This window comes from Thalia democratica, chromosome 5 (genome assembly GCF_965202585.1).
Source record: "Thalia democratica chromosome 5, ktThaDemo2.hap1.1, whole genome shotgun sequence".
NCBI lineage: Eukaryota > Metazoa > Chordata > Thaliacea > Salpida > Salpidae > Thalia > Thalia democratica.
The window spans coordinates 13,703,851-13,730,231 of record NC_139169.1 but is presented as its reverse complement, the minus strand read 5'-3'; the positions used below and the strand labels follow the sequence as shown (position 1 = coordinate 13,730,231).

The 26,381-nt window shown below is 25.7% G+C and overlaps 1 protein-coding gene across 1 annotated transcript in view; it reads left to right on the top strand.

The window, feature by feature from the left end:
- The first annotated feature begins 9,540 nt into the window (after positions 1 to 9,540).
- Positions 9,541 to 26,381, top strand: part of LOC145836258 (uncharacterized) — a 36,989-nt gene continuing 20,148 nt past the window's right edge. Inside the window, exon 1 of the mRNA XM_082944077.1 lies at positions 9,541 to 9,654. Coding sequence (XP_082800203.1) covers positions 9,541 to 9,654 — 114 coding nt within the window. The remainder of the gene's footprint in view (positions 9,655 to 26,381) is intronic.

Below are 26,381 nucleotides of genomic sequence, written 5' to 3'. Positions count from 1 at the left end.
ATAACTAAGCTATTACTTTAAGTTAAAACAAAATAGTGTTAAGTAATAAGCAAAAAGTAACTATAATTTCGTTGTTAAGTCAAGAGGAGATAACTTCTAAGCATTAACCAAACCTCGTTTCAACAAATCAACTACATTTGAAATATAAACTCTATGGTAATAAGTATATCTACCAAAAACTGCATTTTAAGTATCCAAAAACTTAAATAACATCAAATTAGTATATTTTATTTTTTAGTCTAGTTACGTATAGGTTAAAGTAAATTTTAAAATGATATTTTTCTTTTTGTTTACAATCAAAAATTTTTATAATATATTTAAATAGAAAAAACAACTTTTGTACTGTTTTCTCGTCAGTAAACTAGATATAACACAAAGAATCGGAAGTCTATAAATGAAAAACTTAGAATCGTTAAACAACAAATGCCTATTTATTAACATTTTTAGAGAGTCTTATAATGATGTTTTATTATAACACATAAAAGTTTTTTTTAACTATCATAAAACTAATTTTAGTTTAGTTTATAGTTTTTTCCGATTTTTTGACAACCTTGTAAATATACCAATACAAATAGTTTAACCTGTTTCTTCTAACATATTGCTTATGAACCATTTATAACTTATTTAAGACTATGTGCGTATTAAATTTAATTGTATATATATGTTGCTAAGTTGTCATAGTTTGGTAATAGAGAAAACTAGCAGTTTTAAAACGTTAGTTTTTTTTATTTAGATCGCTTCGAGCAGTAAATAAGCACTTTTTTTTTCGTTTTCTGACTATAATTGGACCCATGAAAGACAATATTTGCTCCACAAAAATGTAAATGTGACCTGCTTATAATGATTAACAAAAAAAGGGTCTTATATTTTGTATCTTAAAAAAGTTTTACAACACAAAAAAACTTAATTTTTGTTCTAAGCTTATTTAATGGTAGTTTTAAAACTACTAATAGATATTGCGACATAAAAAATTTTAAAATCTGAAATTTTGTCTGTGAGTACCAACTGCCTGCCGACTGCTGGCCTAGAGTATAATATTTACAAGTTAAAGTCAAAAATACCGATAAGATCCGGTCGATCACTTTTAGATAAGGTACAAATATTCATATTCTACAGAATCAAAAGAAACAAGGAGAAATGTTAGACTCAAATATATTCTGTAACTAGAATAAAGGTTTACAACTTAAACTTAATTAAAACTGTTACGAAAATTCACAAGTGTTCTTTTAATTTCAATGTCAACTAATAAATTAGATACTTTACTGTCATTTAACAACAGTTTTTATTTTAAGGATTCTTTAGCATTAATGCTATTGGTATTTTCTCCTTTTCGAGAGAGCTATCTTGTATTTAAAGTAAAATTACGATTAATACTAGCTTTTAGTTTTGGATGCGTAGCAGCAACTTTAAGTCATGGCGGCTTTTCGCTGCGCTTAGTTGTGATTGGTTTAAATCTTGATGTCGAATTTAGTTCGCTTTCAGAACACTTTATGAGTTTAGGTTAAACAAACACTTAGTTTTAGCTTCTTTGATTCATGTATTTTAGACTTTTAAAAGAATTAATAATTCGATATATTGCCTTTACGCTGTATAGTATTTTTATCTCCTTTTTGTTTTACAATTTGTATTCAAATCAATACCAAAAATGTTTTACTCAAATTGAAAAAAGTACATGTTTTATATAAATTTGTAGAGAAGAAGCAAAACTAATAAATTATGAAGCAGAAAATTTTTTTTGATAAAAACAACCAGTTTATACAATTACTTAAATCTAATTTAATAAATTTTTATGTATTTAAAACTTTATCTAGTTTCAAGTTTTAAGAATTTAAGTATGTATTTATTTAAAGCATTTAAGAGTATAGAAAATAGATTTAATAAACTACTTTATTACTTTGCAAAACTTCAGTGCTGTAAAAATGAAGCATTAAATAGGATTTTTATAAGCAATTCTTTTTAACATAAAAAATATAAAATTTTATTTTTGCATAACCTTAACATGAAGTTATGATCACAACTCTCGGTAAACTTGTCCGACGGATAATGAAATTAAATTATTTGGTTCTGTAAACTTTTGTCAAATTTTAATTTCAACTTTTAAGTTGAAGTGTAAGAGAGTTAAAATGTATTAATGATGAAAAACTTTTTTTTTCTATCTTAAAATATATATTTATTTCAAATTCTCCCAAATTCCGACTTAGAGCTAAAATAAGCTGTTTAAACATAACTAATTTAACTAAAAAAAATTCACAAAACTTCTTAATATTCTATTTGCTTTTTAGCTTGGAAATCTAAGTCAGAATTTAGGAGAAATATTTCTCTTTACGGTCAATTTTGTTCACAAAGGGCCATTAGGTTGAAAGAAGCGAAAAGAAAAAAGGTTAATTAAATAGTATAAAGGGCAATATTTATCAAATCTAGGCAATTAATTTCTAATGTCGACTAACAGAAAGCTAATGTAAATGTGTTTGCAAACCCTGATCTAAATAAAAATACTTAAATTAAATGCTTTCGTTTAGTGAATTTATATTAATTTTTAAGTTTTAAAAGTATTTATAAGCAAATTTACATTTTTATATTGTTGCTTTTAATATTCTATCTAAGCTTTCTCTAATACAGTTGTAGTAGTCTAACCTTTCTATTACTTTTAATAATTGTTTATTACTAGAAACTTTTTTTAGAATACAGGTACCTGACCATGGTTAAAATAAATAAAAATTAACACACTTTTTTTAAAAAAGAAGACATAATTTTTAGTTTTACGCAGTAAAATTCTAAGCGATTAACATAAAAACATGAACACGTTAAAAAATGCACAAACAATTAGTGTTATTATTTTTGGCATTTTCAAACAAAAAATGATGCAATTACTAGTACGACAAGCAAAAATGTGTACCAATGCTCAAGAATTAATCTTTTAATACATTGTATGGCAGTTTACGCATCTTCTGTTTTGTCTTTTGTCATAATTTCTTCAATAGTAGTTTCTGAAGTAGAACCTATTTTCAGCCAAAATTCAACATTTTTAGTTTTTGTTTTTTCTAATAGAAACTCAAACCGAAAAATATATTTATTTGGATCTAGCTTAAACCTTTGGAAAAAGTTAAATTTTCGTTCCACCTTATTAGGTATTTGACTGTAGTTTATTGATCCATGGAGTTCATTGTTAAACATAACTCTTTGTTTATTTTTGGTATCAGTAAATATTTCTAATTTTGCTTCCTTAGCTTTAATGTAAAATAAATACAAGTTTATAATCATTGTCGATGTTACTTTTAAATCAACCTTACAGGTATATCGAACTACAAAGTTGCTTTTATCAACTGTAGTTTTTTTTTAACATTTTGGTAGTTTGAAAAATTAATTTATACATGCTTTTTGAACACAAAGAAAATATGGATACGGTTCTTCTTTTAAGTTGATCTACCGTGATCCATAGCTCTCCTTTATTTGGATCAGCTCTTTCAGTAGTTGAAAAAGGCAAGTCTTTAACTAATGCACAATATTCTTTACTTATATTAGGATCATAAAGTTTAACAGCTTTGTTTTGTACGTTATAATCCATCACAACAAAACCATGTCCGGGTTTGTCATTATCTTCTGGATTGTAAATGAGATTAGGAGCTATACCCATAATGACAGAGCTTTTGTTATCTACTTCAAATTTTATATGGTCTAAAACACTAGTTTTTGAATCTTCTTTTTGCCATAAACAATCGCTACTCATACAATTACCAAGTAAAGAAAACACAAAATCTGGATAAATTAAAACTGAAGAGTTGTATGAGTTAAAACAACCGTGTTTAACAATAGCTTTTTCAAAGAAAGAAGCCAGATAACAATTATCACTTCTGGCAGATCTTGCATATACTAAAGATAACTTATCATCACAAAGTAGATGAACAAAGGGCAGTTTGTCATCTATCGTTACAATAACTTGCTTTCCTTTATGAAACATTTTGAAATGTAGTTTTATTCCTTCACTTGTATGTTTGATCCTTGGAGCAATTTCAGATAAAAACTCAGGTCGTTGTGAAATAGCAGCTAGTGCAGCTATCAACCCACAGTTTCCTATATCACCTTGCTTAAAGTCAGTTAATGTAACATTTTCGAATATTAGTTTGGAATTTTCATTTACTTTTATGGCGCTTATAAACTTAATACCATACATTTCATGTTTTTTAACGACTTTAAACTCATCGTTTTCACATAGTTTGTTCATGTTTTTCTTAGTTAAAAAAGGTGCTGTAAAAGTTAAACAATATATTAACTTAGCATTTTTGTTATTATAAACATTCTATAAGCACCTATTTTAAAATGATGCTTTTATTTATTTATAAAATAAAACTAGCTAAAATTACAAAAAACACTAATGCTTAAACACTTCTTTTAGTTTATTTTTATAATCAATTTAAAAAATAGCACAGTTAGTTCTTGAAATTGGAAAAATCAAGTTTTCTAATTCTTACTCTAACCATTTATGCTTTGGCACTTTATAAATTATTTGTTTATTACAATTTAATCTCAAATAATTCATAAACTAAACAGTAATTTATTGAAATTAAATAAATAGAACAATAGAAATTTTTCATAAAGATTTTACTTAAAGTGTTATATAATTTAAGACAACAATTAGTTAGCAATGTAACAAATAAAACTATTTTTTTACATTTTCTAAATATATTTTATTCACAAATACTTCTAAAATTTTTAAATAACAATCAAACACTTATCTAAGATTTTAAAAAATTTTGAACTAATCTAAGCTTTGCAATAAATTGACTAAGTCAAACTTAAACTTATTTTGGTTAGGAAGTTTATTAAGGTACAAAATACACAAAGTCAAAATATATCCACTGCCTAAACTTCAAAATATTTTGTTATTCAAAATTATCAAACCACTACACTGCAGTAACTACAGTGACTACAGTAATATATGAAAAATTAAATAACTAAATGAATAAATATTAATGTCAATAAATTTTGTATCCATAATTTTACTATTACATTAAAAAAAAAATTAAATAAGGTTAATTGTTGAAGCAAATTATAAAGGTATAGATAAATTTTAACAAAATGAATAAATTTAAAATGTTTTTAATCTTTTATTAAACAATTGTTTAAACATAGTTTAAAATAAATATTAGTCAGCAGGAGCCAACTTATGTATAAAAAAAATATTTCTTAACTATTAGGATTTTTTTAGTCTTTCATTCAAAACTGTTACATTTTACTATGTTAGCTGCTAATGATTTAATGAAACACTTTCTGATATTATTAAGATCAATTCGTATAATATTTATGACTAAAAATTCTGATTAGTTCCAGTAAAGATTTATTGAACGTTTCTATTTATCTTTAGTTACATTTTAAGAATTCTTAATATTTTCAGAGATGGTGCAACTCTTTTAAACTGAAAGGTCACTCTGAGACTTTTGAAATTTATCTATCAAGTGTAAAAAATTAATAAAATGCTGTTTATCAAGTTTCAGCATTTAAAACTCTCTATAGATTATTTATATTAAATTTTAAAGAAAAATATATCAACTTTTTTATAGATTTAGAAAACAGTTAAAATTACTTGAGTTTAACACAAACACTTTAAACAAGGTTTGAAAAAGTCAATTAGGCGTAAAATGCATGAAAATTGTTCACCTATCTCATTATTTACTATTTATTTTTAACATTTTTAACAGTTTCCCAGTTTAGTAGAATCCCAACATAACTAGTATTTTAATTTTTGCTTTAGTACCTTTTTCTTGCTTAAAGTTTTATATTTAAAAATCCATTTCATATTTCAAAACTGATTATTTAAACTGATTGATAATGAAACAGTAATACTAACTCCAATGATTGAGAGTTAATAATCAATACATATTAAATTTCAAAACAATGGTCAGAACCAATAAAAAAACAGGTTGACAATTAGTAATTATTTTCCACACCTATGGTTGAGAGTCATTAATGAATGAATAATACTTTTTTATTGTTAATATACAATAAATCTAATTATGCTTTGTGTTGATTGTGATTGTTCATTTAGTTTAATTTGGATGTTTAATTATGGTTTTTTATGAAACTTTAAAATACTTCAAATTAGCCTGAGTTGGCTAAACATACTAAAGTTCAAGTTTTATTTGCTTAAATTGTACAAACTAGTCTGAGTTAGCTTAAATAAGTCAAATTCCAGTTAAATTAATAAGTTATTGAAAAATAGCCTTAGTCAGCTTTAGCTAGCTAAATTCAAGTCTGATTATTAAAACAATTAAAACCTTTTTTAAATTTATAACCTTGTCTCTAACCTGCCTTAACTAAACATATCCAAAGTTATTGGAAAATAATGGTTTTATAAGATTGTATAGTAAAATACAACTACACAAAAAACCATTATTAAACTTAAAATTTACCTAAACCTAATGATACTTAAAAGTATTCACTACTACTTATAATAACTAGACATGACTTTTGGTGGTTATAGCTTGTATTAAACAAGATAGCAAACACTTAATAAGAAAAAACATATTTTAGAAAGTACTATAAATATGGTCAAAACTTTCACACAATATTTGAATCTAACAGGAGTATACTATAACAATGAATGATTAAATAAAGAGTTAACTACATGGAATTCAAATCAAGAAATCAGTTGTAAGTAATAAACATTATTCAAAAAATAACACTACAATAAAGTAACAAATGAGTTCAGTTCTGGAACTCCATCTAGATCAGGGTTTTCCAAAGTGGGCAATGACAGATACTCAGGGGGTCAGAAAGAGCAAAGGGTAAGAGTTGGGAGGGGGAACCACAAGCAGTAAAGGAGCCACAGGGGTGCCATGGGGTCATAATTTGAAATTTACACTAGATATTTTGGAGTTTCTGATGAAGAGCAAAAAAAAATGTTTGGTGTTTTTAAGTAATCTGTTGAAGTGGACATTGCTTTTTAAACTTAATTACAAGGGGTCATTTGCAAAAAAGTTTTGAAAAACCCTGATTTATATTGACTAAAATATTTCACTGAAATCACACTGTGGCTGTTTTAAATAAATATATTTAAAAATGTAAACTTGCTTTCTGGTTGACTGACTTTATAAAATTTGATGTTCAATTAAGTAGAACAATAGTAAAACTGGTATTTAACCAACTCAACAAATACCTGATTTAGACTGACCTTAAAGTACAAGAGCTGTTAAAAACTGTAGTTTGTGTTAAGTTAAAAGTATATACTACAATCAACATATACTTTTAAAAATAGATTTTCTAGTATGTTAAATGCTAATTTACAAACAGCAATTAATGTAAAATGTAAAGTACCATGCTGATAAGTTTGTTCAAAATAGATAAACACAGCTATTAATTAAAATTTGCTGTACTCACTAGCAGTGTTGCCTGAATTCAAATATAAAATATATTAATACTAAATGCACTTCTGTTGAGTTTTACTTAAAACATTAACCTCGAGTAATTTTTAACTACACCTTTATTGCTAAAATTGTAACTTTGCTCAACGAATTTGTGATGATCATGTTTGTGTGTAAATTCCGATTTCAATATTGTAATTTATATTTAACAATAGAAAGCTTAGTTGCTACAAAAGCACTTCAACAAAAAATTTTTAAGGAAAAACTTTTATTCAGTATGAAAATGTTTGTGTCTGGAATTCTAGTGAATCATTTTATTATTTTGCAAGGCTTATAAAATAAAAAAAAGTTTACTAAAACTGAAAGAATATTTGTATGTTATAAAACTTACAAGAACGAAAGTTTAAGATACTGTTAATGAAATATTTTCAAAATTGGAATTAAGTTAAGTTTAGTAGGTTATTATTAAACAGCATTGAAAATCAGGGATGCCTTGCAAAGTATCAGGACCTAACGGCATACTTGTGACCCTGCTCTTTCAAAGGAAGTCCTACTTAATAATTAAGTTTTACATTACATTTAGTCTTCAAGGAAAGAATGGTACCATAAGACATGTGTGATGTTAATATCATAGTCTTCTACAAAACAAACTTTTCTAAGTCAAATTGCAGCAAATAATTACAATTCGACTTACAAATTTATTACAAACATCGACGCTTGCTTCATATCAACTTTACATGCATATTTAATTTTAGAGTAATGTTTGTCGGTATTATTTGGTTTTAAAGTTTTATTAACTTGAAAAATAGATATGTACATGTTTTTTGAACACAATAAATTTAATTTATAAACACCTTTCTGTTTCAAAGTTGATCTATAGTAATCCATAGTTACCCTTTATTTGGATTAGTGCTTTCAGTATAGGAAAGAGGTAAGTTCTAACTCAAAGAAAAAGTCATCGTACATAAAAAAAATTGGATTATAAAGCTTGATAGCTGTGTGCTGTTAAATACAATCCATCACAACATAAGCATGTCCAAGTTCAAATATGTCTCCTGACTTGTAATTGATATCAGGACTTGTAATCAAAACCACAGAGCTTTCATTATCAAATTCATGCTTTTTAAAATTTATAACACTTTGTTTTGAATAAGATTTAAGCCAAGCACAGCAGATAGTCATACAATCACTGATTACAGAATGTTGATGTAAAACAAACGTACATAGTATTTATTTTCAAATTGTAAAAAGGTAAATTATATTTTTCTGTTAATTTTTGGTCTTAAAGAAATCGTTTTGAAATCATTAATTAAACTATAAAAACACTACTGCTGAGAATTGTCGGTGCTTTACTATCTAGGGTGCACTAAACTTTATATCTAACGAGACTAAGCACTAATTAGACTGTAACGAACCAATCATTACATTTTATGTTTCGTTTTATTTCAGAAGAGTTAAAGTTAAAGAATTTCAATGTTTTCAGTGACTAACAACTAGTATTGAGAATAGAAAATGATAAAAAGAAGCGTGAAGTAAATTTGAGAGAAAAAGTTTAAAACTTAGCTTGCAGACGCGAGTCGGCGGATTAGTGACGGGAGAGAACCGAGTCGGCGTATTACTACCGGGGGAGAGAACGCACAAAATTACATGTTGACGATAGGATTGCGAATCGTATGATGAACAATCGAGAAGGGTTTTATTGATGGAATGTGGATAGAATACTTGATCGTCCAGTCTACTTTCTGTACATTTCAACAAAATGTTTAGTAGTTAGTATATGTGCCTACTGGGCTCTTATCAGAAGTCATTGGTTTTAATTTCTTTTCTTTCACTTATTTCACGATGTGTTTATTAATGTTGTATATAAAATCACGTGCACTAATAACTAGTTTTTATATTATTCTTTTCATGGCAAGTACTAGTATATCAAATTAAGCTTGCGTTTCATCTGAACTTCTATAATACTTTAAATAACCGTTTCTTGTTATCTTATTTAAGAGCAACTAAACCAACCTAACATTAACGTAATTGATGACGGTTACATGGTGCAACTTCACAACGGCCTACAAACCTATCACCTTTAACATTAACAGTCGAATGCGCCCACGAAGACAAATAACTATCGAACCACAAGCAAATGAGAATCAAATTACGCAAAAACTGACAACCTAGAACATAAAAGATGAACAGCGGAACCGCTCAGAGGAGACAACCGACCCGGCCAGGGACTGGACATGGGAACCCAGGAAACCAACTGATTCGTGGACGAAGAGATTGTGACTGGGATTTTTTTGAGGTTTGACAAAATATCTTCCACTATAAAGAGATGTTCTTTGAATAATTCAGCTCATTCTGATGTACATCAATCTAACTGTTAGTTACTATTTCAACATTATATACACATTAACTACATTTTTTGGCCATTAATTACAGATTTTTTTATTTTTCAAGCATCACTACTTGTTAGTATATTTACATAAATAAAAAATATTCAATTTTTTACATATTTAAATATTTTATACTATAATAGCTTAAGATGTTAACTTATGAATTAGAAATTTAAAATTTGTATGATTTTATTTTATTTAAGTTGATTAAAAATTAAATATATTGATTTTAAAAATAGACAAAACATTTTCAAAACAAATTCTTAAGACACTTAAAGTAAACCTTCGTTCGAAACAAATCTTATTTTTCGATTAGTTCTAACAGTAATGAATTCACCTAATAATTGTTGGTTTCAACATTAAAACTTCAATCACTTGAATTAGATTTTTGATTTTGACATCATAACTATAAAACAATAATTTTAAACGAGAAGTATTTAACATAATAATAATTAAACGTGTCAGGTTATAATATGTACAAAATAACTTTTTAATTAGAATTGACATAATGTGTAGTTTAGTAACTTTTAGAATTGACTTAAGTGCAAATTAAATTTGCTCAAGTGTTTGCGGTTTAGGTTACAAATTTTACCTATTTAATTCGGAAACTATTAATATGGATTAATTTGCATTTACACTTAAAGTTTTGTTAAAACTATTTTTATTCAAAATATCGAAACAGTTAAAGGATTATTTTTGTAACTACCACACACTAATTTTTAAGTTATTTTATTTCATATGTTTAGTTGGTAAAATAAAAAAATAATATAAAAAGTACATAAAATTAAAAGATATGACAAAAAACCATAAAAATTGCAAATATTATATAATAGAAAAATAAAAAAAAGTTTTATTGTTTACATTTACAAACTAATTAACTATGTCATGTGTATTATTATGTTGCTATTGTTTTTGTTAGTGTGGTTTTCATTAATAATATAAGAAGTGTAGAATGTTTAAGTATATTCTAACTACAACTTATGTATAATAAACTACACAATACTTAATAACTTTAAGAATGTTTATTTTCAAACTTTAAATTATAACGATACAATCTTATAGCCTAACTTTTAATTTTTTTTTTTAACAACTTGTTTTATTTTAAAGTTTGTGAACAACGGAAGGAGTTTAAATTACTTTAACTGCACCTGTTACTGATAAAATTCCCGTCGTATAAAAAATCGAATTTGTTAAGATAAAATTTTAGCAGTAAAATTGTACTTTAATCATAAACAAGTAGGAGTACTGGTTGACAGTATTTGAAAATTTACACATAAAAAAATTGTCAAAAATAAATTTTTCAAACAATAACAAAATAAAACTTGCTATTTCGTTTTACAAGCATCTGATAATTTTTTATAGTTACTGTCGTAAAAGATAAACTTTCTTATCAATTTAAATTTCAGTTGGATTTTATTTTTTTTTATCAGTAAAATCTAAAACGTTAGGAGTAAATAACAATTGTTAAATTCTATAACATCTGGCTTTAATTTATTTAGTATGGCCTTTGACTATAAATCGATAACAAAACAGAACCTAAAAATACTATGAAGTTTTTCTTACCAAAACACTTTATTTTATTAATTAATTGTCTTATTGTTCTCTTGTAACATAGCATGAAAAAAAATAACACTTAATTAAATTCAATTGATATATTACGTACATTGTACGGCAAACTTGTAGTTTAATAATTAGTTTTCTCTGTAGGTTTAAAATTATTTTAAATACTTATAGTGGTTTATATCTATTGATAAAGTTATAATGATAATTCAGTAAAAAGTTAATTAATACATTTAATATTTAACTATTGATTGCTATAATGATACAATAACTATCAAACATATTTCTGTGAACATAGATTAAAAAAAAAACTGTTATCATTTAATTATTTTCATTAAATTATCTAAATAATATAATAAATATTTTGCTTTAATAACTTATTGTTTTAGTTTATTAAAATGAATTATAAAAAAAATATAAAGTATGAGTAGCTTTATTTATTTTTTAACAATCTTACTTAATGCCTAAAAAATTCCACTAATGTTTGCTTAAAAAGTGTATAAAAAATAGGTATATAAACTTTTGATTATAGCTTCACAAGCGGTGGTGATTTGTTGAGGTAACAGTAATGTTGATATTAGATATAAGGCATTTTATGGGTTTGAGCATCGATATAGGACTTTCGTTGTCTTAAACTACAAATTACTTATTAAGTTTATTCTCATTATGTCATGCTTAGAAGTATATTATGATTTATAGTTGCTATATGTATAGTCTGTCTGTTGAAGTTTTAATATTAATTTATCTTTATACTTTTTACTTGTATATATATTGTTGATATTATTTGGTTTTATAATATAGAAATTTAGTTTTTAAAAAAGCGCAAAGTTCTGGTCCTTTTTAAATTACTTGTTTAACTACTTAACTCGTAAGCAACTTCGCATGGCATGTTAACAGTGAATTTTCAGTTTCTCTTACTGCTCGTAAAATGGCAAAAATGAATCTTAAACCTATGTTATTAAAGTCAATGTCAAGTTCAATTACAATTACGTTTGAAGTTTTCCTTTAGAATTTATAAGTATGTAAAGTTTCCTTAAATTTTTTATAGTTTAAATTAAAGCATTAACTGCTTTTGTCTTTAAAAATGTTGTATATTACAAAAAATAACTTACGACAACAAAAAAACACACTTTCTAAATTAAAAAATGTATTTTGTAAGTAAATATAATAAAACTATAAAAAATAAAAAGTTTCAATATTTATTTAATTATATTAATCTTAATGCATTGTATATCATAAAAATAATATAAAAATAGTTTCACTTTAAGCGAGTAGAATAACCACAAATCAAGTGTTTTAAAGTTGTCAAGTGATAACATTGTTAAGTTATATATGATATATTATAACAGTAAATTAACATCCGACTTACTCTATTTCTTTGTTACTATATCAATTTATAAGTGAACTTATTCTAAAACATTGCAAATATTCAACTAATGAATTATAAATAGTTTAAGATTGTAATTTACATTCAGTCTTGTATAACTTTAATTATTTAAAAAAATATTTTAAATTCAAGTGCTAAGGCTCATAAAAATAAGTAATTATTAGTTAATAAAACATACAGAAGTGTTTTAAAAGGTAGTGGTTTGTCAATTAATTTAGTAGCAATAAATTTTAGAAACTAGATTATTTTGAATTCCTTACTTTAAAAACTCTTATTTTCAAATACAAACTTAACGATTTATAACAAGCAATTGTGTGTACAGTTTTTCAAATAAAATCAGGTAATACCATATACTTTTTGGTACTATTATTTCAATATCAGGCACTAATCAGCAGCAGACTTGTTGTCAAAAAACATTTAATAAATAAAAACTTTCAACAAATAAGAAACTAAAAGTTAGTAAACGACCAGGGATGAGAGCTATTCTATTACAGTTTAAAAAAAAACGTCTGGAGGGCGCAATTCTATTCCCGTGATACTACACAAAGAAACTTCTCAATTTATCAATATTTTATACGAACTTCGTTGGCTGAACTCAGAAATATTTATTATTTTATATGAGATAAAACTTTTTAAAAGGTTGATATAATTCGAAGGGTAAACAGCTCCAGTAATATTAACTGAAAGATAGTCGAACTACTTATGTCTAAGTACTAACACAGAAAAAGTAACTTTTTAAGAAACACAGCTTGTATATAGAAATTTAAACTTAAGTTTTAATGATATAGCCTGCTGTCTGCTAAAGTTCAATCTTATTTTTAAAATTCTTAATAGTATTTTATTTGATAGAAATGAAATAACCCTTTTTATATATATATACTAAGAATAATTCATTATCATTGTTATATGTCAAAACAAGTTCTAATAAAGATATTTTAAAAATATGAGTGCTTAAAGATATTTAAGTTCAAGAATCACGAAGAAAACGGCACAAGCAACAAACTAAATTAACTGAAAATCAAAATAAATCAAATAAAACGAAGAAGTTGATATGGAAGATGTGTGGAGACGAATAAGTTGACATGGAAGATGTGTGGAGACGAATAAGTTGATATGGAAGATGTGTGGAGACGAATAAGTTGACATGGAAGATGATGTGTGGAGACGAATAAGTTGATATGGAAGATGTGTGGAGACGAATAAGTTGATATGGAAGATGTGTGGAGACGAATAAGTTGACATGGAAGATGTGTGGAGACGTAAAAGTTGACATGGAAGATGTGTGGAGACGAATAAGTTGACATGGAAGATGTGTGGAGACGAATAAGTTGATATGGAAGATGTGTGGAGACGAATAAGTTGACATGGAAGATGATGTGTGGAGACGAATAAGTTGATATGGAAGATGTGTGGAGACGAATAAGTTGATATGGAAGATGTGTGGAGACGAATAAGTTGACATGGAAGATGTGTGGAGACGTAAAAGTTGACATGGAAGATGTGTGGAGACGAATAAGTTGACATGGAAGATGTGTGGAGACGAATAAGTTGACATGGAAGATGTGTGGAGACGAATAAGTTGATATGGAAGATGTGTGGAGACGAATAAGTTGACATGGAAGATGTGTGGAGACGAATAAGTTGATATGGAAGATGTGTGGAGACGAATAAGTTGACATGGAAGATGTGTGGAGACGAAAAAGTTGATATTGAAGATGTGTGGAGACGAATAAGTTGATATGGAAGATGTGTGGAGACGAATAAGTTGATATTGAAGATGTGTGGAGACGAATAAGTTGATATGGAAGATGTGTGGAGACGAATAAGTTGACATGGAAGATGTGTGGAGACGAATAAGTTGATATGGAAGATGTGTGGAGACGAATAAGTTGACATGGAAGATGTGTGGAGACGAATAAGTTGACATGGAAGATGATGGGTGGAGACGAAGAAGTTGACGGGGAATTCACAAAAAAAAAAAAAAAACTTACATTGAGTTTATTGCATCAAAAAAATGAAAAAAAAACAATATTTAGGTTTTGTTATAAGTTTTTTTAGGTAATTTTTTTAATTACTTAACTTTAAATAACATTCAATTTTCAAAGTAACATAAACATCAGTTTTTTTTTAAGATTTAATTAGCTTAAAATAAGATTTTTAATTCTACATACACTTTTACTTACATAACTCCTGCTCTGCAAACAGGCAAATAAAAAAATTAATTGTAATATGTATTTTAAACAATGATTGTCTATGTTTATAGTTTTTGTAACACCAAACTTAATTCTTACAAATTATGAATTACTGAATCAATTAATTAGTTTTACTTTAGAAAATGTTTTGTTATGGTTTGTAATTTTTTGCCGTGTTTTTAATCCATTACTCACTAATTTTTTTCTATTTACTTGTTTTTTTATCTTTTTTCTTTTTTTTATTCTACCAATGGTTTCGGAAGGAGTTTGTGGGTACTGGTACTAAATGATAGACGTAAATGATTGTTGATACATTAAAAGGTAATGTTGATATAACGATCTTAAGCCATAAAAATGTTGATAGAAACTGATACTAGACAGAAATGGAATTAAAAAAAAAATCTTAAAATGAAGACAAAATAGAGAGGTAAGGTAAGAGACTAGATTTAGAAAAATATTATAAAAAACAAGAAAAAAAGAAAAAAAAAATTAAGCAACAGAAAATGTAACGAACCAATCATTACATTTTATGTTTCGTTTTATTTCAGAAGAGTTAAAGTTAAAGAATTTCAATGTTTTCAGTGACTAACAACTAGTATTGAGAATAGAAAATGAGAAAAAGAAGCGTGAAGTAAATTTGAGAGAAAAAGTTTAAAACTTAGCTTGCAGACGCGAGTCGGCGGATTAGTGACGGGAGAGAACCGAGTCGGCGTATTACTACCGGGGGAGAGAACGCACAAAACTACATGTTGACGATAGGATTGCGAATCGTATGATGAACAATCGAGAAGGGTTTTATTGATGGAATGTGGATAGAATACTTGATCGTCCAGTCTACTTTCTGTACATTTCAACAAAATGTTTAGTAGTTAGTATAACTGCCTACTGGGCTCTTATCAGAAGTCATTGGTTTTAATTTCTTTTCTTTCACTTATTTCACGATGTGTTTATTAATGTTGTATATAAAATCACGTGCACTAATAACTAGTTTTTATATTATTCTTTTCATGGTAAGTACTAGTATATCAAATTAAGCCTGCGTTCCATCTGAACGTCTGTAATACTTTAAATAACCGTTTCTTGTTATCTTATTTAAGAGCAGCTAAACCAACCTAACAACATCGTAATTGATGACGGTTACATAGTATTTATTTTCAAATTGTAAAAAGGTAAATTATATTTTTCTGTTAATTTTTGGTCTTAAAGAAATCGTTTTGTAATCATTAATTAAACTATAACAACAGTACTGCTGAGAATTGTCGGTGCTTTACTATCTAGGGTGCACTAAACTTTATATCTAACGAGACTAAGCACTAATTAGACCATTGCGCTATGGATTTTTATTATACATCGAATTATACTTCAAAATAAGTTTCTTTTTAAAGCTATTATGTTTAATTTTGACGCATTAATCCAAAAAGCTTATTTTTAACAAAAACATTTTTCTTATAACAAAAAAAAAAGTTTTAGAAAAATTTAATGTCAAAGAAGAAAATAACATGTTTTTTACAACTGTGTTTTATATTTGAAGGTCATATAACTTTGCATAGATTTACTACACAGTTGATAATAATTCTACAAAAGCAAAACTTTAATAAATTAAACATCTACTAAATACTACTATGTAGTACTACTGCGTGAGGATATTTTAATATACTTATTATCAAAAAGGATTAAACACTTTTGATACTGTAATTTTATATTCAAAATACAAGTCTAGACAACAACTTTTTAATTGGATGTATCCCGTGGGTAGTAGTTTGTGTAATATAGTTAGTATAAATATCAAAAAACAAAAAAAAACTTTTAAGTTTTAATACACTTTATAATAAATAATCACTCGTTAAAACGAAGGAGTATACTGTATATATTAAATACTTTGATAAAGTATTTTTTAAAATCAATTAGTTGAAAATCTTGAAGTTTTACTAAAGTATTCTACACCAACAAACTATTAATAATTTTTAAGTTGTGCTTGTTAGTAAAGATTGTAATATTACTTTAATAATGAATTTTTATTAGAAAACTATCGATTTATTTTATGAAAACAAAAGTTTGACAGAAAAAGAATTCTGCAAAAAATGTATAATATAACTACGTAAATTGCTAAGTAAAACTTAATAATTTAGCTCTAAGTTAAGTCTTTTATTTCGAAAGTCGATCTAAAAGAAATTCTTTGACTGATATGTTATGTAGAGTTTAAACCGATTTGTAAAATTTAACCTAGAGCGCTATTTTGTATTCTTCTCTAACATGATGTCGATATGCTCAGGTTTATAGAAATATAAAACTTTGTTAGTTAATATTTTTCAAACTTAAATAAACAGTTTTTATGAACAAAAATAAACTGTATACTTATTTAACCTACATTGATATTATTTGCGAAAAGAAATATTTAAAGTTACTATTTATTAGTTTTCTAATGTAAAAACGAAACTTTTTCAGTATAAATATATTCAACAAACACTTAAAAATTTTAAATTCTATTTTTTTTCAAATAGTCAATGGTTATTAAACTTATAATATTGTTTAAGTTAGCATCATTGACCCTATGATAACCACTACAAAACTTATAATTGATGTTTTTATATTCAGTTATAGTTGTTTTTTTAATTAATTATTAAATCGATAATATAATTCTTATATCTTATCTTTGATATTGATTACTCTTTTAACGCCAACATATTATAAAATTAAACCACGAAATTTTACTGTTATTTTAATATTTATTATTCCTTAGCAAGATGGGATGCGAACACTAGTAAGAAAAATTCTTTCAAATTGTATAGCTGAAGAAAAGTTTATTTATAGTTGCAAGTATAATGTTTCCCCGTACTGCCATCACTCTTTGCTTTCTTCTACATTTCTTTAAAAGAACACTCCGATACAGAACTTATTTTCGTCAACAGATCAAAAAATTTAGTATTAATTGGTTTGAGTTGAATTTCAAAGTTAAAAACGTATTGGTTTGGTTGTAGTTTAAACCTCTGAAAACAAAAGCTTTTCACTTGATTTGATTTGTAGAGATATAGTATAGGTTTTTCATCGTTATATTTAATATTTTGTACTTCGTTATCAGCATTATATACACTTAGTGCAAAATTTTTGGCTTCGTGAGTATATAAAAAAGTATTTATCATAAATGTAGACTCTTGTTTGATATCAACTTTGCAAGCATACTTAACTTTAGATAACTGCCTGTCATAACTAATCCGTTTTAAATTTGAACTAATTTTGAAAACTGATTTGTTCATATTTTTTGCACACAAAGAATAGATGGTTACTTTTCTTTTTTTAAGTTGATCTAAAGTGATCCATAGTTCCCCTTTCTTTCGATCAGCTCTTTCAGTTATTGAAAGAGGCAATTTTGTATCAAAGGCACAAAAATAATAAGGATATTTCTTAGGATCATAAAGCTTAATAGCTTTGTGTTCTAAGTTATAGTCCATCACGACATAAGCATGTCCAAATTTATTAATATCTTCTGGGTTGTATGTGAGATCAGGGTTTATACCCAAAACGACTGAACTTTTATTATCAACTTCACGTTTTACACAATCTATTACATTGTGCTTGCAATCTGTTTGACTCCTAAAGTAGCTGCTTATCATACAATCACTAAATAATGAAAATACAAAATCTTCAAGTATACCTACACTTTCAATGTATTTGTTATTGCAACCTAGTTTGACCACAGCTTTTTCTAACAAAGAAGCTAAAAAGAAATTATCATCATTTGCAGATCTTGCATAAACTAAAGACGGTCTAATACCAAAGAACAAACGTTCAAAAAAATTAGGTTTCATGAAAGGAAGTTTGTCATCAATCGTAACAGTTATTGGCTCTCCTTTATAAAACATATTGAAATGAACTTTAATACCTTCATTTGTATGTTCAATCCTTGGAGAAATTTCAGATAAAAACTCTGGTCGTTGTGAGATAGCAGCTAGTACAGCTATCAACGCGCAATTTCCTATTTCACCTTGCTTAAAGTCGCTTAATGAGACTCGTTCCTTACTAAGTAGACAACTTTCATTAACTTTTGTCGTGCTTATAAACTCAATCCCACAATTTTCGTGTTTTTCAAGAAGTTTAAACTCGTCTTCTTGGGAAGTATTTGCCATTTTTAAAAATATATAATTCTGTGAGAAATTTAATATTTCATTATAAAAAAGTTTGTTAGTTAACTTGATTTAAAAAGACTTATAAAAACAACTTAATTAAAATTAAGTAGCTTTGTAAACACATAAAACCAACATTCACAAAAAATTTATTTAGAATTTTAATATGTATTTGTAGGATTTAATAAACTTCACTGGGTTATTAACTAAAAATGACCATAACTTACCTAAATCTTTTGTGTACAAACCACGGCAAGTTTTGCACTATCGTTAAATTTTGTGAGTTTATAGTGTATAGCACAATCACACTGAATATCAATATAAAGTTTAGAACTAAATGACATGTAAAAGTATTCTATACTACTTATACAAACTAGGTAGGACTTTTGGAATTGGAACTTTATATTAAATAGCATATTTAACACTTTAAGGTAAAGAAAATCACACTTTATAAGTTCTTTAAATGTGGACAAAACTGTTGCAAAAGAATTAAATTTACTAGGAATTGTCTGTATCAATGTGAAACTAAATTAATAATAAACTACATGGATCTCAAATCAAAAAATAAATCATAAATGATTTACGTTGATTTAAAAACAACTTGCCAATAAATATAAAATTAAAAATAAATACAGTTCTGAAACTCAACCTCAAAAGTCTATACTAGAATATTACTTCAACACACTGTGACAGGTTTAAATAGCTATATTTTGAAAATGTAAACTTTCTTAAGATATGATTGATCTGGTTGACTGATTTTATAAAATTTGATATTCAACTAAAGGAACAGCAGTAAAAATGGCATTCCATTACAATAGTTCTTTCTGACATTTTCAAAAAGAATATCACTCTACCCTTTCCTTTTTAATTGCACAAAAAGAAAATCTATTTTAAATCTCCTTCTTACTTTTTGCTAGGAGAATGATGTGGAAAAGTAATTTTTATTGTCAAACAGTGCAAATTTCCTAGTATTTTAAAAATAAAACAGAAAAAAAATATTTTAAAAACATACAAAAATATAAACTAGTTTAAAAAATGAAACATTTAAATTGTCAGTAATAAGAAAATTAAAATTGTTTTCAAGCTCTCAAATTTTATAATATTAATATTGTTTAAGTTCTTAATATTTTTCAAAAATTTTTATCAACAAAAACCTTTAAAAACTGGGCAAAATAATTACATCAACATTATAATGGAAACAACTTTTTTAGCTAAAAGTGTGAAATAAACAGGACTATGAAATTAAAATTTCAGGTATATAGGGATATGAGATTAAAATTTGATGAATTCTGTTTTAGAAAGAAAACTTTATAGTTATATAGTACAACTAATATTTTTTGGGTAAAATTTTGTCTTGGTCCTTGTTAACTGTTACATAAAAGACTAATAAATTTTTACCTTGAGGAAACAGTTTTGATTACAGTGTAGTGTACAACCACATTAAAAAACATAATGGAATTTTAAAAAAACTTAAAACTGAATGATACTGAAAGGTATACTATAATACTTATAGAACTAGTATTTTGATAATAATTAATTGTATAGTGACTAAAGTGCTTTTACTTTGTTGTATCAAAGAACATAACAAACACTAAAAAAAAAATAATGTTATACTTTAGAAAATAGCTTAAATGTGGTCAAAACTTTTACAAACATCTGACATAAATATACTATAACAATGTAAAATTAAATTAAGAACTAACTACTTGGAATTCAAATCAAAAATCAATTATAAGTGATAAACATTATTTGAAATACAACTTTACAATAAAAAGCTATGATAACAATTAAGTTTAGTTCTGGAACTCAATCTTGAAGGTCTTAACTAGAATATCACTTTAATCACACTTAGATGGGTTTATATAGCTATATTTTAAAATGTAAACTTTCTTCAGGTCAACTTGCTTTCTAGCTGAATTGTTTTATAGCTTTTGATATTTAATTAGATGGAACAGCAGTAAAAATGATGTTCCATTACAACTTGTTAAAAATCTTAAAATGATCAATTAAATGTTTAAGATCTTAATTTTTTTTAAACAAATCTGTATAAACAATTATAAATCAATAAAGTCTATGTAGAAAAAAGAAATTAGGTTTTTTATTATTTATTTATTAGTAAAAATTTTTATTTCAGAATAGTTTTTTAATTTAGACAAGTAGAAATATACTATGATTTTATAAAGTTGATACTGAAAATTAAAATTATAACCTAAAGTCTTTATTCTCATTGTCCTAGTTTATAAATCTTACAAACTAATAAAAAACATTAGAAATAACTTGAACACATAAGTCTTCATTTTTTTTAGATTTTTATGATAAATTAAAAATAATACTTAAAAAATAGATTAAATTCACTTTAATTTTTTCAGGTTTACTTTTCTTTCTGCAGTTGTAGCTAAAAATTATATGCAAAATTCATAATGTTATAAGATAAAATAGTTTAATAATAGTTTTATAACAATTTTGGTTTTATTACTCATGGAAACTGTAAAACCAGGGAATTTCTTTTTTATAACTAAAATATTTTCCAAAAAACACTTCTTTGGAAACAAAATAGTTTTGAAAAAGTCAAATGTAAAGTAATTTTTTTAATTTGTATATTTTACAAATAGCTTTATTATAACCAAGATAACTTTGTTAAATCATATTGTTTTGAATTTAAAAAAACTACAAATAAGATATACCTATGTTTTATATTACTACAATTTCTAATTTGTTAAATATTATTTTACCTACTGCTGTAAATGTAAAACGTAACATAAATCAGTTTGTTTTAAATTTCTTAAAATTATACTCATCATTTCATTGAAAAATGCTTAAGTCACTACCAGTGTTGTCAGAATTGTATAAAAAAGTCTGCATTCTAAACTGTTTTTTTTTTTCTTATTTCAACTAAAAACATAAAGCTCGAGTAGTTTTGGCTATACGATCATAACAACCAAGCTTATTAGATCTGTAGTAAAGTTGTCAAATTTATAGTTGTTGCTATGTAGAGTAAAAAAAACCTTATTGCTTTAAGTAAAGTTTTACACTTTAGTAAGTGAATTAAACTTTAACAAGTATTATGTGTAGTGTTTATTATTTATTGCACTAAATACTTTTATTAAAACTATCTATGTTTGATAATGTAAGGCTTAGTTGCCAAATTTCAATAAGAAAATCGCCACACATTTAGTCAAGCATGACATTTAAGAAAATCAAACTATAGTAAACTCTTATATCTCTTTATTTCTGGCATATAGGCATTCTGGTAATTTTCGTATACGGACAGAATATATAAAATTACCAAAACATCTAGTTATCCTTTAAAAAAAACTATTTTTCAAAATAAAATACATATTTTTTTGATTCTCGATTCACTCTTTATGACCATGAGTCACATTTGATGTAAACTTATTGTGCTGTGTCAGTCTATAATCCATTATTTAATGTGTTTATAGATAAAGCACTTGAAATTTGAAAATAACAACACAGTATATTAACTTGATTAGCTATGAGTCTACATATATTTTTAGAATATGACTTTCAAAAGTAAAATTTTTAAATTAAAAAAAAAAACGGATATGTTACATTACATAACAGTTTAAAAAGATGCCTGAAGAGAAACTTTTTCGTACCGAATTGTAATGCACATAGTATTATGCTTATAGCTTACCAAGATAGTAAACTACGAACATAACTACCAAATGACTTTTTTAAGGTACAAAGTTTATCTGAGAATGTTTTTTTTCTAAAACAATAGGTTAGCTAGTGATTTTTAGTTTGATTTTTTCTTTTTGATTTAACGTATAGTTCAACTTTAAAGAGAGTTCCTACAGATTTGGTTTATTTTAAAGTTTGAAGTAGTGTTAATTTTATTTCGAGGCAAAAGTTTTTTTAATAGTTTGTTTAAGGTTTTAAATATTTAACACTTAAGCTGAATTAAAAATAATTGCTTTTTATCTTCACTTAGATTGTAGACAAATCTTGTTATGGGATTGCATTTGTTTTTTAAGTGTTCAAAATGTTTTGTAAACCAATTTATTAATCTCTTGCATTTTTTATAAAAAAACTAAGTTATTTTTTTATTAATACATCCATACGTCTGAAGTCTAAGTTTTTAAATCTAGTAGAACATTTTTTTAATATTTTGTTGAAATTTTGTTGTAGTTATAGGCAAAACGGTATATAAATAATACATTAGCTTAAGAGAAGAAATTTTCTTACTCTGAGTAATTAATATGATAATTTTTTTTTCCAACCCCGTCTACTATATTTATAATAAAACTTAATCAAAGCTTTTTCACATAATGTAAATTACAGACTCGTATAATAATGATTTTCTAACAATAGGTTACTTGAAGTATGGATAAAATTATTTTTAAAATAAGTCTTAAAGAGTATTAACTTTGAGTTTCTGACATTTCATCGCGTGTTTGCATAACAACTCATTATGTTGTAGATAAAAATATATATGTAAAATTACCATTAGTATTTACAAATTACTATTTGTGATAATTGTATAACATTAATAAGGTAAAATATCAGGTTTTCTTAAACTATAAAGACTTTTATATTTTGTTTAGATTTGGAACATTTGTTATTTTTAAAAAGTTTTTGAAATAGTATTAAATTCTGGTTAAAAAAAAAGAGTTTAGTGGAATTTCAAGCTGAAAACTTCTTGGAAATCATAGTACAAATATCAAACTAATTTTTCTGTGACCATAAGTGTTTGTAGACAAAAATAAAAGATGAAAAAACTATTTTGTTAACTTTTTCCTGTCAATTTCTTTAAAATATATATTTATAATCTTAACTCAATAATAAACAGTTCTTTTATGAAGGTCTTAGTATTTAATGAAATTTACTGTATAATATAAAACAGTTTATATATTGAATATGTAATTTTTAATTGTATTAAAGGTTACAAAGCTTGACATGCGACTGCACTGATCTAAAAATTGTTAAAATTCTCTTAATTATGTAGAAAGTATCTTTTAAAATACAATCTTAGCTAGAAAATATTTATAGTTTACTCTTTTAAGACGACTTTAACTAGTAAACTAAGTTTCGGTCAAACACATCGTCAGTACTTATTTCAATTAAATTAAATGGTAAATAGGTCCAAGTTTTTTTGTAATGATCTCAGTAATCAATAATAACTACAAATAGTTAAATTTGAATTTAGCAAATCCAAAGTTTTGTATTGTGTAATGTGACCTCAAAAGTTGTGAACTTGTTGTACTCAATAAGTTAGCTTGTACTAAACAATATTCAACTTTACAGTAAGGATATTTAACTTTTGTAAAGCTAAAATGAAAGTGTACACTAAATAAAAAGTTTACCTGACAGTTTAAAAAAAATTACCTTTCATTTTTAAATAACATCAAGAATATATTATTATCATAAAAAATATTAGCTTAATAAACTTTTAATGATACTTCTAAAAAGTATACATGTTACATTTGGATAAACCTTGCAGTTTTTATCAATTTAATTAAATGATTTCATAAGTATCTTACACGGTTGAGTACTTAATCGTTTTTCTACTGTATAGTATATTTTTAATCTGAATGGCCAATAACCCAATATCTAAGCTATTATTTTAAGTTAAAACAAAACAGTGTTAAATAATAAGCAAAAAGTAACTATAATTTCGTTGTTTAGTCAAGAAGAGATAACTTTTAAGCATTAACCAAACCTCGTTTCAACAAATCAACTATCTTGAAATATAAACTCTATGGCAATCAGTATATCTACCAAAAACTGCATTTTAAGTATCCAAAAACTTAAATAATATTAAATTAACAAATGTTATTTTTTAGTCTGTTTTCGTATAGGTTAGAGTAAATATTAAAATGATATTTTTCTTTTTTTTACAATCAAAAACTTTAATAATATATTTAAATAGAAATAAAACTTTTGTATTGTTTTCTCGCCAGTAAACTAGATATAACACAAAGAATTGTAAGTCTATAAGTAAAAACTTAAAATCGTTGAATAACAAATGCCTATTGATTAACATTTTTAGAGATAGTCTTAGAATGATGTTTTATTATAATACATATGTTTTTTTTAACTATCATAAAACTAATTTTAGTTTAATTTATAGTTTTTCCGTTTTTCGTTGACAACCTTGTTAATATACCAATAAATATAGTTTAACCTGTTTCTTCTAATATATTGCTTATGAACCATTTATAACTTATTTAAGACTATATGCGTATTAAATTTAATTGCATATAGATGTTTCTTAGTTGTCATAGTTTGGGTATAGAGAAAACTAGCAGTTTATAAACGTTAGTTTTTTTTTATAGATCGCTTCGAGCAGTAAATAAGCACATTTTTTTTCGTTGTCTGACTATAATTTCACCCGTGAAAGAAAATATGCGCCCCACAAAAATGTAAATGTGACCTGCTTATAATGATGAACTAAATAAAGGGTCTTTTATTTTGTATCTTAAAAAAGTTTTACAAGACAAAAAAACTTAAGTTTTGTCCTAAGCGTATTTAATGGTAGTTTTAAAACTATTAATACATATTACGACATGAAAAACTTTAAAATCTGAAATTTTGTCTGTGAGAACCAACTGCCTGTAGACTGCTAGCCTAGAGTATACTATTTACAAGTTAAAGTCAGTAATACCGTCTGGATCCGGTCGATCACTTTTAGATAAGGTACAAATATTTATATTCTACAGAATCAACAGAAACAAGGAGAAATGTTAGACTCAAATATATTCTGTAACTAGAATAAATGTTTACAACTTAAACTTAATTAAAACTGTTACAAAAATTTACAAGTGTTCTTTTAATTTCAATGTACACTTACAAATTAGAAACTTAACTGTCATTTAACATCAGTTTTGATTTTAAGGATTCTCTAACAAGTAATGCTATTGGCATTTTCTCCTTTTCGAGAGAGCTATCTTGTATTTAAAGTAGAATTACGATTAATACTAGCTTTTAGTTTTGGCTGCATAGCAGCAACTTTAAGTCATGGCGGCTTTTCGCTGCGCTTAGTTTTGAATGGTTTCAATCTTGTTGTCGAATTTAGTTCGCTTTCAGAACACTTCATGAGTTTAGTTTAAACAAACACTTAGTTTTTAGCTTCTTTAATTCATGTATTTTAGTCTTTTAAAAGAATTGATACTTTGATTCATTGCCTTTATGCTGTATGATATTTTTATCTCCTTTTTGTCTTACAACTTCATTGTAAAAACAGTAATTATCACAGACTCGAATTACGTTCGTTAATATAAGTAACTTATTTATCGTCTTTAGTAAATAGTAAGTAAGTCATATTGGTCTAATTATCAAATATACTTTAAGCGTTAGCTTTGGAACATCTCTTATACAAGTTAAAGTGCACGTTGCGTTATAATCTAGGCCCATAA